The sequence below is a fragment of the Canis lupus genome, chromosome 15 (genome assembly GCF_048164855.1).
Source record: "Canis lupus baileyi chromosome 15, mCanLup2.hap1, whole genome shotgun sequence".
Lineage (NCBI taxonomy): Eukaryota > Metazoa > Chordata > Mammalia > Carnivora > Canidae > Canis > Canis lupus.
In genome coordinates this window covers 30,501,613-30,519,005 of record NC_132852.1, presented here as the reverse complement: position 1 = coordinate 30,519,005, position 17,393 = coordinate 30,501,613, and the positions used below count along the sequence as shown (strand labels likewise).

Sequence of the window (17,393 nt, the reverse complement as noted above, 5' to 3'; positions counted from 1 at the left end):
AGGACATTTTGGGGAGGGGGGCATTTTTCTTTTCCTGATTAAGGCATGTGTCTTCCCAAGCAGGCTGGGTTTAAGCTGTGTAATATTTTGGCAGATGTGCCTGGGAGCTTCAGGAGCAGGTCATTCAAAAGAATTAGCATTGTAGTCGGGCCAGTGGTCTTTCTGGTCTTTTAGCATTAGCGGGTCTGAAAATTCTGGTTTCCAGCAGGAGGTTTTAGTTCCAGATAAATGACTCAAACTTTGTTAGTAGAGTGGGGTTAATAATACATGTTGCCTACTGTTTTCACCAGTCTTGATGGGAATAATAAAAAAAGAATATATGCCCTTGCAGGAGAAAAGAAGCACATAAACATATCATAAAATATTGTCATCCTTCTGCTTGTTTGCCACTTCAAAGTCAGTCTCTGTAGTTAGCAATCTGGCATCATTTGCCAGCATTAATTTTATTCCATTTGTATTCCAAGTTGCAATTCCCTTTGCAATGCACTTTAGTGCTTTAGATCTATTTGTCAGCTGTTATTTAAAGGAACAAATGAATTTGTCAAAATTCTGTAAATACAAAATAACCCAGAGAAATGAAAGTTTGAATCCAAAGCTGTTAAATGTAAGAGCCAGTGAAGTTGACTGTGTAAAACTAGTGAGCTAACTAATCACCTGCAAGTTAGTCCCATTTTTATGGATTTACTGTAGCTGAATTGACTTGTATTTCTTCATTGTTCCAACTCTTGTGACAATGGGAAGTGCCCTGGAGTTGGAAAGAGTGAAATAACTCAGTTGTTTCCTGAGCCATATATAGAAACTGTTCGGTATTGTCATTCATATTCTAGACTATGATCTCTTCAGTGAAATGCAGTTGACCCTTAAACAATGCAGGGGTTGGGGTACCAATCCCCTCATACAGCTAAAAATCTGTGTCTAACTTTGGCCTCCCCCCAAAACTTAACTACTAAATCCTACTATTCACTGGAAGCCTTACTGATAATATAAACAGTTGGTTAACACATATTTTGTATTATATACTGTAGTCTTACAACAAAGTTGGCTAGAAAAAATGTTATAAGAGAAACATAAAAGAAAATGCATTTACTGTATTGTACTGTATTTGTTGAAAAAAATCCACATGTGAGTGGACTCACAAAGTTCAGGTCTGTGTTGTTGTTGAAGGTCAACTGTATTTTAGGTCTGTTATGGTTCTAATTTCAGTATTCTTGAGTGTTGACAATCTGTAGGTGTAGGGGAGGAACTCACTGGGCAAAATGCCGTATTTTTTTTAAAATCTTTTCCAGAGAATTTTAGTTTGGAAGAATCTGATTTTTTTAAAAAACTATTTCAATGTGATTTTGTGTGTATCTGTGTGTGTCGTGCATGTATCTTAGGGAAGTAGCTAGGAAATACTTTTTAAGGTAACAATGGGAAATGCTTCTGGAAACTTAGGTCCTTTTAACTTGGCCTCTCTGTGAAAGAGGCATCCCCCTACTTTTAAAGAGGGCCCCACTTCTACAAACTAAACAGAATTCAGATGGATATACTAGAACCTCACACTCTCATTTTTAAAAAGCTGTGTTCTTTTTTAAAGCCTGAGTATAAATAAATGTTTCTTGCTTAGATTCTGCAGGCTTTTTTTACTACTACAGATTGAATATGCAAGGGAACCCATGCTCTCGTCCCCTTCCTTCCAACATTGAGGTTCCAGTAGCAACGTGGCTAAAGGTATAATGAGCCGGTAAGCCCTCATCTCCTAGTTATAATGAATGAAGAGTTCATAGCTTGTAATATGTACCAGTTTCAAGTCCCATTCATATTATCAATAGGATCTGAGTGGACCTAGAAACTGGCCACGGAAAGGTCTAGATCTAGCCATTTTTAGTGCATATTACACTTTGCTGATGTGGACAGGTAGAGATGAAACTCAGGCTCTCTCCATTCTCTGAAGCACAGGTGGCAGGTGGTGTGTCTTACTGCTTCCCTGCTCTGCATTTGGGATCTTTGCTGAAACATACCCAGGGTAAGGTAAATAAACAATCACCCATGCGCCACATAGCAGCAGCAGATAGCCATTGGTGTCTGACTAACTCTCTCAAGATACCTGTGCCCCTCTCTCCCTGTCAATTCTAGACCCACTTTTGTTTTAATCATACCCCTCCAATCTCAATTTTCCATCTTAATCCCTACCTCTGACTCCTGTGGATTGGACTCTAGCTCTTCCTCTTCCCAGGCAAATGGCCTGGATTCTTCTTCTGCTTTAGTGGACGTTTACATTCTAACTCAAGTGAATGGGTTCTCATTCCATCGTTGGCCAGTTGACCAGCAACCACTTCATGTGATAAATTGCCTTTCTCCTCAAATTCACTTCTCTTTCACGTCTTAAGGTTTGTCTGTTAACCTTTGCTGACCACCTAACTCTACAGGCCATTGCATTTCCGGTGTGTAGATGAGCATTCTTTTTGATGCTAAAGGTCAAATATAGCAAATGCTAAGTAAACGAATACATATACATTTTTATATGTTAGTCTTTCATTCCTGATTGTTGAGAATAAAAGCCTGGTATCTAGACCATTATACTTTCTTCAGCAGTTTCTGTGTGCTCAGTATATGTCCTCCAAAATAATCTTATTTGATCTTTAATTGTTTAAAAGCCTTTCTTGATGAATTGATTTCTCATTGAAGTACTGTTGGCACCAAAGAGTATATATTTATTTGCGGAAGTGTGCACCGGCATTAAATAATTAATTGTTACGAATTCTACCAGAGAATATGTTTTTATTCTGCTGGAAGCATTTATTTGGGCCTTTTTTCCCCCAGTGAATGATGGAAGGGGAATTTGTTTTTTGCCATTTCCTTATGCTTAAAAACTCAAGTAGGGGCTACAAAATCATCAGTGTCAGGAACACTTTAGAAATTCTGCGTTATGTATTGCAGTATTATCTTAATCCTTTCTCAGTTATAGAAATAACTTCTTCCTGATTGAGTCTCCATCCACGCTGTCAGGAAACAGCGGCTCACCACATCCATCACTTCTGTCTGCACATGATCGTGTTTCAAAGGTTTCCCAATTAATCCTGTGGAAGCCAGAATCACTCATAATTATAATCCTGTTATGCCTTCTTTATTTCTTGATGTGCTTGTTAATTCATGTCCATCCTGCAGCGGTCTGTAGCATAGTGCTATTATCAGCTGTTTTGTCTTTAAAAGCCTCTTGTCTACCATTGTGACTAAGATTGATTCACTGCACTTTGTTGAGATCGATCATTTTGGATGAAAAAAAATCTATCCTGTATATTTATTATGGCGACTTTTTCATGATTTCACTTTTTTTTCAGTTCATCAATCTGCCAAGTTGGTTGCTTTCCCCTCTTTGGCTTCCTTTCTCTTGCTCTTTTCTTTTTTAAGAATTGTCTATTTATTTCTCATGCCCTCTCTTAGACAACACCTGTGGGAAGAAAAGCCAATTTCCAGAGGCGGTGGAATAAATTCTCCCTTTATTTATTTTTTAAAAGATATTATGTATTTATTTGAGACAGAGAGAGAGAGAGAGAGAGAGCACAAGTGGAGATGGGGAGGGGCAGAGGCAGAAGGAGAAGTCGACTCCCCACTAAGAAGGGAGCCCAACACAAGGGCCAAACCCAGGACCCTGGAATCAAGTCCTGAGCCACCCAGGCATCCCGAAATTCTCCCTTTAGAACCAGGCTAGACACTACTCCCATTTCTCTTTTCATAAAATCAGAAAGATTGTCCCTTTCCTTGGTGCTCCTCTCCCTGAGCATTTTTTAGAGTGAAAGCATCATGACTGAATCCCAGGCAAAACGGTCACATGCTTCTTTGTGGCCTCAGACTTCTCTGTATTCTAATCTTACCAGGTGGATTCCAAGCTGAACACTAAAATTCTCTTGCACACACTAATATTTTCTTTTCTTCTTCTAGGCACTGACTTTAATATAGATAGCTTACCTCTGCCTCGGAAAGCCCACCACGACTGGGCCCTTTTTCATGAAGAGTCTCCGAAAAACAATTATAAGCTCTTTCACAAGCCAGTCATCACCTTGTTCAACTACACAGCCACCTTCAGCCGGCATTCCCACTTGCCACTGACCACCCAGTACTTGGAGGGTGTAGAAGTCCTGAAGTCACTCCGATACCTAGTCCCTTTGCGGTCCAAAAACAACCTTCGAAGAAGACTTGCTCCACTGGTATACATCCAGTCAGACTGTGACCCGCCGTCAGACAGGGACAGCTATGTTCGAGAGCTGATGACTTATATCGAGGTCGATTCCTACGGTGAGTGTTTACGAAACAAAGATCTCCCTCAGCAGCTGAAAAATCCAGCCTCTATGGATGCCGATGGCTTTTATAGGATCATTGCACAGTATAAGTTTATCCTGGCCTTTGAGAATGCAGTGTGTGACGACTACATCACCGAGAAGTTCTGGAGACCTCTGAAACTGGGGGTGGTCCCTGTGTATTATGGGTCCCCCAGCATTGCGGACTGGCTCCCAAGTAACAGAAGTGCTATTCTCGTATCAGAATTTGCTCACCCTAGAGAATTGGCAAATTACATCAGACAACTGGATCATGACGACAGGATGTACGAGGCCTACATAGAATGGAAGCTGAAGGGTGAGGTCTCCAATCAGCGACTTCTCACAGCACTCAGGGAACGGAAATGGGGAGTGCAGGATGTCCACCAGGACAACTACATCGATGCGTTTGAGTGTATGGTGTGCACCAAGGTGTGGGATAACATCCGGCTTCAGGAAAAGGTGAGGAAATCGAGATTTGGCAAAGAGGTGCTAAGAGGGCCCTCCTGATGGTGTCTGCCATTTTGTATCCTTCTGTCCCGGCCACTTCATTCCCATTAGGGAGGCCAGGCACAGCAGGGAGGTGAGTATTTCATTACTCTCCTTTGAGGATTGTCATGAAGTTTATGAATCATTTCCTTCCCAAAGACCTTCACGTCCCCTTGATTGTTTCTTCTGGAGGATGTCATGCTGCAGATGCTTGCTGGGTAGTGATAGAAATAGGCTGCAGAGGAAGGAAGAAAGCCAAAAAAATTTAAAAATTAAAAAAATTGGATATTCTATATCTCATCCACAAAAGTCCTTCAATTTTTCCATCACTTCTCTGGTTTCTGCCAGACCTTACATGCTTGCCTCATAGGTGCTGCTTTGAAACTTTTCATTTCATGTATGCAATCAATTAACATCTCTTTCTCTCTCTATCTCTCCTTTTCTCTCTCTCTCTCTCCTTCCCTCCCTCCCTGCCTCTCATTCTTGCTCTTTCTTTCTGGCACACACATGCTTATCAATATAGAGAAAATGTTCAAATGATGATGGATAATCCTCAAAAGATTTGTTTTTCTTAAATTATTCTATAGAAATTTCTGGAGTCCCTGGATGGTTCAGTTGGTTAAGCGTCTGACTCGATCTCTGCTCAGATCTTGATCTCAGGGTCATGAGTTCAAGCTCCGTGTTGGAACCTACTTAAAAAAAAATTAAAAAGAAAAGAAATTTCTTAGTACTATCTCCAAATTTCTTGATGCTCTTAACATTTGGTTATTTGATTATTTTACTTATTTTTACAAGGAATGGTCCCACTTAGTATATAACTAGATTTGTTAAAAGGTAATTTACTGAAAGAAAAAGAAAGATTAGTTTTAATTACTTGTGAAATTTAAAAAGAAATGAGATTGGCCACATATACTACTTGGTTATCACCCATTGTTCCCTTACCTGCTCCCATATACACGTAACATTTATCTGAATACTCTGAAGCCAATTTTTGTTAAATATTGAAATGTTTATTTTGGTTAGCATATTAATTTCAGACATAAACCTACACAGTATATGGAATTATTTTTGTGTATTTCATGTATACTATATAAGGCTTTCATATGCTATGTACGTATTTAGATCATTTTAAAATATTTGCAAGATTATTTTCCTCATTTTAATTATTATAGAAATTTAAGTTATTTTATCTGGTTTTGTATAACAAATTTTTACTCTTAAAATCATTTATTGTGAGTGAAGTTTATTGGTCAGCAACACAAACACTAAATATTACATCATTTTTCTCACATCCTGATTTCCAGCGACTTCCTTTTTCACCTAATTTATAAGGTCACATTACAAAAACCAAAATCCACACACTGCAAAAAACATGAAAGTAGAGACCACGTGAATTGCCCATGCTATCCCAATGATTTATTCTAAAAGTCTAACAAAGCAGAAAACAGAACTTCTGAAGGTGATGCTTTGCCCTGCACTACCTATCACAATCCTTACCAAGCTTGGAGATTGTAGTTATGGAAAACCAGAGAACTACACATTCCAACTGCTTCTGCATCTCACAGATGCCCTATTGGAGTGATTACTGGGGATTCAAAAAGAGTGTGCAATGACACTGGTAGATAGGTTTTAAAAAAATCATAGGAGAATACATCTATTCCTGCATTTCCAACAGAAATAGCTAACTATGGTGTTTCAGAGTGCCAGAAGGCAGTGTAATTGAATGTCCTTCTCCTTGGGGTCTTCGAAGAAAAAGAGATGGAGTAGCTTGTCCTCTGGCGTGCTCTTATTCTTCCCAGAGGGGTGGTCAGTGAAGATGATTAAAAGGCTTTACTTGCATTTCAATGGTTGTGCTGTAATTCCTAAATGCTAATGTGCTCATTGAAAAGCAGAACAAAATATACCATGAAAGTAAATTAAAGGGTATTAGACCAGTTCTTTTCACTTGCATTTATTCATTTGTTCTACAAGATTGGTTACAGCTTACATATGGCATGCCTTAAAGTAAGTTATTTATATGTTTCTTCACTTTTTCTCTTTCAGCCAAAGAAAAGCAAAAAGAAATAATTGGATTTCCTCTAACTCTGATTATTTTTTATCTTGTGCTTGGTAATAATTCAATCATTGTATTTGTGTGTAGAAAATACTATAAGGATGTCAAATGCATTTCCGTTTCCTCTACTCTGCTCCTCTGCTGCTCCCCTCCACACAGACCTAGTGAATTATCTATTGCTGTGTAAACAATATTGTCACAGACTTAGTGCCTTCAACAACACACATTTGTCATCTCAAGTCTCTGTGGGTTAGCTCATGGCTTAGGCGGGTCCCCTGGAAGCCTGCAATCAAAGTATCAGTCAGGGCTGTGTGTTCATTGGGAGGCTCAGTTGGGGAAAGTTCTGCTTCTAAACTCACATGCTTTTGGCAGATTCAGTCTCTTGTGCCTGTGGGACTTTCAATGTCTTGATGGCTGGAGGCTGGGGGTGCCCTTCATCTTTTAGAGGCCATTCACAGTTCCTAGTCATATGGGCTTTCCCAGCATGGCTGCTTGCTTCCTCAAAGCCAGCAAGGGAGTGAGGAGTCCAGCAAGACCAGTGCTACCACCTGTGTGTATATAATCATGGACACATAATCACATACATTCTTTCACATTTGCCCTATTTTATTGATTAGAAGCAAGTGACAAATAACATGGACACATGAGTGGAAAGGGTTACAAGGGCATGGATACCAGGAGGCAGGATTCCTGGGGGCCATCTGCAGTCTGTCCACCACACCTGTTGAATCTGAGTTGGCTTGTATGCTGTGTTGTATGCATTATTTATGTAAGGGAAAGTCTTTGAATACTGAATTAATTAGTCAGTTAAAAACAATTAGTGGTAAGTGATCCTGTCCTCAAAAAGGCTATAATATAGGTACAACATGGAATCATCACAGATATAACTTTACAGAATTGGGATAAACTTTAAAAAAATAGCTTTGAGATATAATTGATGTACAATGAGCTGCACATATTTAAAGTGTATAGTTTGATTAATTATGACATTTACCTGTGAAACCATCACCACAATCAAGATGACAGACATTTCCAACCTCTTCAAGAGTTTCTTCTTGGCCCTTTTTAATCCATCTGCTTTGATCTCCTACCTCAGGCAACCACAACTCTGCTTTGTGTCACTTTTGACAAAGAAGCTAAGTCAGTTTTTTAGAACTCCATATAAATGGATCATATAATGATTCTCTTTTGTGCCTGGCATCTTTCACTCTATATGGTAATGTTGATATTTATCCACAGCACCATGTATAGCAATAGTTTCTCTTTATTGTTGAAGTTTGCACATACCAAAATGTCCTTATCCATTTACCTGTTGATGGACATTTGAGTTGTTTCCAGTTTCTGGCTGTTACAATAAAGCTGCTATGAACATTCATGTACAAGTCTTGGTACCGACATAGGCTTTCAAGTCTCTTCTGTAAGTACCTAAGAGCAGAATGGTTATGTCATATGGTAGATGTATGTTTAACATTTTAAGAAATTACCAAACTATTTTCCAGAGTTGCTCTATCTTACATTCCCACCAACATTGTATGAGAGTTCTATTCATTAACAGTTGGTGTGGTCAGTCTTTTAGTTTTTGCTATTATGGCGAGTGCATAGTGGTATCTTACTAACATCAATACCTTTTCTGGTGATATGTCTCTTCAAATCTTTGCTCATTTAAACAAATTGAGTTGTCTTATTAATCTTGAGTTGTAAGAATCCTTTATATAACAAGGACTTTCTTCCAGTTTTGGGGTTGTTTTTCCATTTTTTTTAACAGTATCTTTTGAAATGTAAAGTTTTTAATTTTGATGAAGTCCAGCTCATCACTTTTTTCTCTTATCGTTTGTGGGTTTTTTGTCCTATTTAAAAATCTTTGTCTAACCCAAGGTGACTAAGATATGCTTCTTCCTGTTTTATTCTAGAAATTTTGTCCAGCAAGACACTTAGGTCTATAGTCCGCTTAGAGTTAATTTTTGTAATGCAGCATAGTATAAGAGTTGAGATTTGTTTATTTAGGTATCCAATAGTATTGACACCATTTGTTGGAAAGATTATTTTTTCCTGATTGAATTACCTTGTTTTTTTTTTTTTTTTCAGAACTCAATTAGCTGTATATTTGGGTTAATTTCTAGACTGATAAATATGCATATATTTAATTACTACAGCTTCATAATAAGTCTTGAAATCAGATAGTGTCAATCTTTCAATTCGGTTCTTTTTCAAAATTGTTTTCACCATTTTAGGTTTTATGCTCTTCCATATAAATTTTAGAGTCAGTTTGCCAATTTATATGAGAAGGCTTGATAGTATTTGCATTGCGATTGTGTTGAACGTATGTATTAATTTGGAGAGAACTGACAATATTGAGACATTTAATCCAGAGGAATGATGTATCTTATACATTTATTTAGGTCCTCTTTAATTTATCTAGACATTACTTTGTAGTTCTTTGTGTACAGGTTTTAACTCTTTGGTCAAATTTGTCCCTAAGTAGTTCACATTTTTTGATACTATAGTAAAAGCTATTTTTTAAAAAAACTTTATTTTCTGATCATTTGTTGCTAGTAAATAGAAGTAAAATCGATTTTGTATGTTGACTTCATCGACTGCAACTTTGTTAGTTACACTGATTAATTCTATATCTTTTAAACAGATTTCTTAGGATTTTTTTTACATAAATGATCATATCATTAAAAAAAAAAGATGATTCTACTCTGACTTCCGATCTCTATTTGCCTTTTATTCTTTCTCTTTTTCCTCCTTACTGCACTAAGACCTTTATTATAATTTTGAATAGTGCTGTTGGGACCATATGTCTTCACCTTGTTCCCTGTCATAAAAAGAAAACTTTATCATGGTTTATGACATTATCTGTAGGATTTTGGTTGACGCCCTTTATCAAATTGAGAAAGTTTCCTTCTATTCTTACTTAGATGAGAATTTTTATCATAAGTGGATTTGGAATTTGCTAAATGGTTTACTACATCCATTGAGATGATCATATGATTTTTCTTTTTTAGTTTATTTAATAGTGAGTTACAGTGATGATTTTTGGAGGTTAAACTGACCTTGTTTTCTTGAGATAAACTTCACTGGTTATAACACATTATCCTTCTCATTTATTGTTGGATTTGAATTGCTAAAGTTTTTGTTAGGAATTTTTGCATCCATGTTCATGAGGTATACTGTTCCATATTTTTCTCCTATGCCTTGGCTAGTTTTCATATGTGGTAATGCTGGTCTCATGCTCCCTTTTCTTGTGTTTTCTGAGAGGTTGTGTAGAATTGGTATTATTTTTTCCTTACATATTTTCTTTTTTAAGATTTTATTTATTTATTCATGAGAGACACAGAGAGAGAGGCAGAGACACAGGCAGAGGGAGAAGCAGGCTCCATGCTTGTGTGTGTGTGTGTGTGTGTGTGTGTATGTGTGTGGGAAGGTTTTTAAGTATAAATTGGATTGTTTTTAATAGATATAAAGCTATTCCTGTTACTCATTACATTTTGAGTGAACTTTTGATAGATTGTGTTTTCTGAGGAATTTTTTTTCATTTTATCCAACTTGTGAAATTGACCGGCATACCATTATTAGTATTCCTTTATCCTTTTAATGTCTGTAGTCTATATGTCCCCTCTGTCATGTCTGTTATTAATTTATGTCTTTTCTTTTTTTCCATGACTAATCCAAATAGAGGTTTATCCATTTCATTGATCTATTCAAATAATTTTAGCTATTGATTTCTCTGATTATTTTTTTATTTCTTTATATCTTAATGATTTCTGTTCTCTATTATTTTAATTATTTTTAATTTGGACTTAATTTTCTCTCTTTCAAATTTATGGTAGAAACTTGGGCCATTGATTTTAAAGCTTTATACTTTCATAATATACGTGTTTAATGCTATAAGTTTCCCTCTAATCCCTGCTTGATCTACCTGCTACAAATTTAGGTTATCATGTTAATGTTAATTTGGTTTAAAATATTTTCAGTCTTCTGTTCTGCTCCAAATCTTCCTCCTGGGCAACTGATGGAGGTCCCTGGGAAAGGGCCCCCCCCCCTTTTTTTTAAGATTTTTGAAAAACTTATTTGTTCATGAGAGACACACAGAGAGAGGAAGAAACGTAGGCAAAGGGAGAAGCAGGCACCCCATGGGGGAACCCAATGCCAGACTCGATCCCAGGACTCTGGGATCATACTCTGAGCCGAAGGCAGGCACTCAACTACTGAGCTAACCCAGGCATCCCGGGAAAGAGCTTTTGAGTGGCTTTGAACTCTTCTTTTGTGTCTGGGGCTTCTATGTATTCCAAACTGTCACTGTAGTCCATACTTCACCTTTAAGAATTTGTTAAAAATTTAACTGATTTCTTATTACCTATTTGTATGAGAGGTAGGTAATAAGAAATCTTTCTCCTGTATTCTGTCAAAGGTTGAACAGATTATGTATCCATCTCTTAGAACATCTTGTTATTATGGAATTCAGTTTACTTGGTTGCTGTGTGGTTTCAGTTCCCTGATGGGCTCAAGAGTAGTTATGAATTTATAGATTGTTTCACGTTGTCCTTATTGTTAGAATGGGAGCTATGTTCTCTTTGGAAGCAAAGTATTTGTTAATCATATGTTAGAAATAGCTTGTTTTTCTGCCCAGAACCCCAGCTGGAAAGTCAATTTGGGATGCTGAAATTTAGTTACTTCTAAAATGTCATAACTATTTCATCAAACACACTCCCTTCAGGTCATACTGTGAAATATTTCTACAAGAACACTAACTTATAAGAGTCCATTTCATAAAATTCTTTTCTTTGTAATAATATCACCTCAGATGCAACTTTGTTCTACACTTTTGAATGGACTCTTTTGTGAGCAGGCAAGGAAACAGTATTATTACGGGCTTTCTTATATAAACAGTTATGCAAGGTCAGGGTTGGGAAGGCCATCCAACGGTAAGTGGTCAATATGGCTACCAGCTGACTGGTGATTCAAGGATAATGAACAACTCATTTGCTAATGATCTTGGAACATTTCTGGTGTTGGTGATTTCATTATTTTTTAAGGTAGTCCATTTAATCTTTTGTTATTTTTGACAGTTATATTTTTCTTTGTTTTGAACCCACACTTTCCCTTCTATAGTCCATTCTTAGCTACTTGTTTCTCACTCTTTAATTCATTGGGCTATATAGCCTTGCATCTGGACCTATTAGTCAATAAATGTGAGCAGTGGCTTCTCAAAAGTTGTTTCATGGTAATCATTTTGAGTCCTTTTTACTTGATTCTGTTCTACTCTTCCTCCAAATACAGTCTCTACTTAGCCATGAACTCTGGCTAAAGTAACCCCAATTTTGAGCCTACTTCTGGTCTTTTGAAAAAAAATTGGTATTATTTTATATTGGTGTTTAGACCTCCCAGATTTTAAGTCTTAGCATTTCCTAATAGTGGTTTGCTATTTGGATTTGTGTTCTGGTTCTCTGTGCTCAGTGTTGTCTTGGTAAAGAAACTGCTCTAATTCCAGACCTTTGAAGCCAAGCTCCATGATCATTTGTCAGCGGTCCCCAAGAGCAGGGAGGATTTGGGCTACTGTATCCTTGGCCCTCTTCCAAACACATTAATTCCATCTTCTACCTAAGAGTCCCTTCAGATGCTTGAAAGCTTTATATGCATTCTAGATCATCTCTTTTACAGGCTGCACCCTAGTATCTTCTAATATGCTTCCTAGCATAGTAGAGGTTCAACAAAGAGAATGTGTTGATCCAACCATAGGTAGGTACCCAAATTGTTACATTTCCAAATTGATTTTTCTACTCTGCTTTCTAAATTTCTGATGGATGAAGATTCTAATTAATACAAATTCAACACATTATAAACCCTACTATCTTCACATTAAAAATTTTAGAAAAAGATACCTATGGACACAGCTTAAACTATTAAATAGTTCTGCAAAGTTAAAAAAGAGAGCAGTCTTTTACTTTCCCCCTTCCTTTCTCCCCAGTAGCACTCTGTTACCACCACAATCACTATTTTGATATTCTCATTGTTTCTAAAGAACATGCTTATACACTCACTTTCTTTTGATGTTCAGTGTTTATGTGATCATGACTATGTACCTGCTATTCTGAAATGAACCATGTAGTGTACTGTGATTTGTATCCCTGGCCTGGACAAGCTTCTTTTTTCCTTCTTGTTTGCCTCTTGCTGGATTATTTTTCTATGTACGTATCACTCATTCAATCCTTGTTGATTGTTTAACTCTCCTTTGAAGATGTTCAGAAGTACCAGGAATCTACATTTCATCTTGTTGGAGAAATAGCTCACAGAGCCTTCTGACCCTCCTCAGTGTGTGGGCTGCCCTCTACCAGCTCATGGAGCACGAGTCAGAGCTCTCTTCCCCAGCACTTGGGGATTTTCCTTTCTTATCTTTTTCTGACACATCTCTTTTATGTTTTTCTCCCTTTTCCTTAGTTTGCTTTTTTGTTTGATCCTACCCTCGTACACCTTTCCGAGAAGGGATATGTGAGGATGTCTAAAATGACTTCATTCTACTCGAACATTTAAGCAATAGCTTAGCTGAGTGTAAACTATCCATTTTTCTTAGAATTTGGAGGCATTTTGCATCACCTTTTAAAAGACTTTTAATTTTGAAATGATTTTAGATTGACAGTAGAGTTACAAAGATAGTACAGAGTTCCTGTACACTCTGTATCTGGCTTGCCCTGTTGTTAACATTGTACATCACCATGGTACATTTGTCAATACTTCAGAAATTAGTGTTGGCCCACTGCTATTAACTGACCTGCAGACTTTTGTCATATTTCACCAGTTTTTCCACTAACATCCTTTTGTTATCCTTTGTTCCAGGATCAAATCCAAGATATCATGTCGAAATTAGCTCTCATGTCTCCTTAGTCTCCACCAAACTATGATCAGTTGTTCAGTTTTGTGATTTTTAAAAGCTTTGAAACTGTGGAGGAGCACTGGTCAGTATTTTTGTAGACCGGCCCTCCATGGATTTGTCTGATGTCGTCTCATGTTAAAATGCTGGTTACAGATTTGAGGGACTATCACTGCAGTGGTGAAAGAACCCTTCATACCATATCAGGGGATACACCATATCAAAGTGAACTATTACTGGCAATGTTAACTTTGATCACTTGGTTAAGGTGGTATCTGCTAGGTTTTTCTCTGTGAGTTTACTAGTTTTCCCTTGCCATTAGGCAAGTCACTAAGTCCACGCCGTGCTCAAAGGGAGAGAAATTAAGTTCCACCTCCTTGGGAGAGAAATGCCAGACAATTTGTGGACCTCAGTCAAAACCACTGTGATAACAAATAAATATTTGAAGGGGGAGGTATTTTGAGCTATGCAAGTATTCTTTTTCTCCTTAAAGTTTTCCCCACTAATGTTAGCAATCATCAGTTATCTCACCATTGCTTTTTAACTTCCAGTGTTACTGTCGGTAGAGCCTAACAGCTGGTCCTCAGAATTAGACTTTTCCTTGCAAGGAGGTTGTAGCATCTCTTCCTTCTTTCCTGTGTCCTGGAATTTCATAAAAATGTTTGGCAAGAGACTATTTGTATTGCCACGGTGTGAAGATATCTGCTTTAAAGGAAAAGTATATATTGGGTTCTGTTATTTTGAGATAGGAACACAGGACTTGTACTTTCTTATATTTTTAATTCTTCTTTCCTTTCTCTCACACAGGGCTTACCACCCAAGAGATGGAAGGCAGACGTTAGCCATCTGAGTTGCCCGGAGCCTGCCGTGTTTGCTTTCTCACCTCTGGCTCCACGTTGGAGCTCTTTGCGGGAGATGTGGATTCCAAGCTTTGAGCAATCCAAGAAAGAAGCCCAGGCACTGAGGTGGCTGGTTGATAGGAATAAAAATTTTTCAGCTCAAGAGTTTTGGGCCCTAGTATTCAAGGACTAATTTCTAAAAGTATCAGAATGATATAGACTAGAGATATCTTGAGGTATATTTTCTAGGTTGCCTTAATATATGAATATCATAGCTACTTTGTTGACTATCCCTTAGGATAAGGATTAAGTGCCACAGTACTCATAATGAGTGCTCTCAGATCATGGCTGTGAATTACCCTTAGGGGTCACCTCTATATTTTTTATACTAAAAAAGTAAATATTTCTTATGGACACTGGTCACCTTCAGTTTACATATCTGTACTGATGTACCTGCTGCCTTTTGTGGAAATTCAGCTAATGTGGAGCGAGTACTCCCCTCACTCAAGGGAGGCAGAGGGTGGAGCTGTGGAATCTTGATACTCACCTCACTGTCTGCAGTTTATTAGTAATTTGGCAAGCCCAGTGTCCTGATGCTGAGCATGAACATGAAATGCATTAGAACTTGGCAATGAGAGATTCCATCTGTTGGTTTTCAGGGACGAATGAGTAATAAAAGCTGTGTGAATTTTATCCGCTTTTTCTCTTCGAGTCAGAAGAACGTATACATCTACCTTCTGCTTACTCTTACTACCTCTCTTCCTTCTTTTCATCTTGCCCTGCATCCTGTCCCACTTTCCTCCCAAAGTGGAATGTCTTATGAAGATGTGCCTCCTCCTTGTGTGTTTTGAAAGGTGAGATGTTCTCAATTGTCCCTCATACTGCAGAGCAGAATAATAATCGTATGTTCCAGGCTGGATACCCTGTACTTTTTGATCAATATAAGAGTGGAAGTGAGTGCCCTCAGGAACTCCAGTTGTTTTGAAAGTGATTTTTCCTTTCCTTTATTTTTTTTTTTTAAGATTTTATTTATTTATTCAAGAGAGACAGAGAGAGAGAGAGAGAGGCAGAGACACAGGCAGAGGGAGAAGCAGGCTCCATGCAGGGAGCCTGACGTGGTACTCGATCCTGGATCTCCAGGATCACGTCCCGGGCCAAAGGCGGCGCTGAACCACTGGGCCACCAGGGCTGCCTTCTTTTCTTTTCTTTTTTCTTTACTTTTCTTTTCTTTTCTTTTCTTTTTCTTTTTCTTTTTTTTTCTTTTTTCTTTTCTTTTCTTTTCTTTTTTCTTTAAAAGATTTTATGTATTTATTCATGAGAGACACAGAGAAAAAGGGAGAGACATAGGCAGAGGGAGAAGCAAGCTCCCTACTGTGGGACTCCATCCCAGGACTCCAGGATCATGCCCTGAGCCAAAGGCAGATGCTCAACCACTGAGCCACTCAGGTGCCCCTGATTTGTCTTTTCTTAGGATGATATACAGCCTGTAATATTGGTCAGCCCACTCTAGTTGGTGAGCATTCCCTGTCATTTCTGATCCTGTCAGAGAGAAGGTTTGGCCGTCTTGTTGAGAGCATCCACTGGAGCTCCATGGAAGAACAGCAGAAGAGAGTGGCTCACATTTTCTTCCCATGTGAGGGGGGGAGGCTTTTAGAGGATACTAAAACCTCTTGCCACCAGACGAGTCATGTCTTTGGTGCTGTTTATTGTGGAAAGATGTAAGCACCAAAGGACAGGGAGAGTCCTTAATTCTCATGTCCCCCCTTTACCCAGGCCAGTGGCTTTATGTGCCAGCATGAGCAATATCTTTCATGGGTAGTGCTCTCTCTGGCTGTGCTGGAGGAATGAGGATAGAAACCAGCACCTTCTCTTAGAAGCAGGAAAGGTCACATTGCTGGGTGGGAGAAGGTTCTATGACTGGGTTTTTCTCAATCCCAGCACTGCCATTAAGTGAATGTGATTTGGTACCAATCTCTGAACCTCCCTGAACTTTAGTTTTTATACGTAAGAAGAAGTGATTGGGCTGGTCATTGTTCTTTTCTGTGTAATGTTCTTTATCAAAATTAAGAAGTTTGATTTTGTAGATGTTTTTACTTAGGCAGTTCACAAGTCATTTAGAACCACTGCATAGTTTTCAAAGGAAGAAAGCTCTTTGGAGGGAGAAGTATACTTCTTGGGTAGTATTAGGAATAGAAAGTAGGTTATCTCTGCCATTTTTTTCTGATATTATCCAAAAGGAAAGCATTGGAAAGAGGTATTGCTTGTTACAGACCAGATTTTAAATTGTATATTGAGTGATTTTTGTTGTTGTACTCTTCAGAGAAAGCCCAGGATGTGCATCTGGTAAGGTATTATCCGAAATCTCCAGTTGTCCATAAATGCCTTAAAACAGATACCCAGTGCTCATATGCTGCACGTATGTTTTAAACCTCAACATTGCATGTAGTTTTGTTCTCTCTTGGTTCTTCATCAAGACTCCATAGATAAAACTCTCCCTAAACTTTTCTCAAGTACGTACCCCTGAACACATTTAGTGAAATGAAATAATCGGTCATTTAATGTGGAATAAACATCTTGTGGGAGAAGAGGTCGGAAGAGAGGGAGTTCCATAAGATTGAAAATGTTTCAACGAAAATAAATTAGGAATTTTTTTGGGACTCTATGAGTATCTGTAGATTTGAGACTTTATCATTATTATTACTTTTTTGTTTAACACATGCATCTTCTATAATAGGATTTTCATTAATAAGATGGTACCTGCATGTACGATAATTGCTATCATGGAGTGAGGGGCATGGCCCCACTGTAGCAGGATTCTTATCTTCAAATAGGGAGCTGTGTGTTTT

General features: G+C 38.0%; 1 protein-coding gene across 2 annotated transcripts in view; it reads left to right on the top strand.

Moving 5' to 3' along the window:
• The window catches only part of FUT10 (fucosyltransferase 10), a 79,925-nt gene extending 64,685 nt beyond the window's left edge, over nucleotides 1–15,240 (top strand). For both annotated transcript variants that reach the window (XM_072776388.1, XM_072776389.1), the window contains exons 4-5: nucleotides 3,922–4,757; nucleotides 14,516–15,240. In XM_072776388.1, coding sequence (XP_072632489.1) covers nucleotides 3,922–4,757; nucleotides 14,516–14,740 — 1,061 coding nt within the window. In that variant the 3' untranslated portion in view covers nucleotides 14,741–15,240. The remainder of the gene's footprint in view (nucleotides 1–3,921; nucleotides 4,758–14,515) is intronic.
• Nucleotides 15,241–17,393: the final 2,153 nt, after the last annotated feature.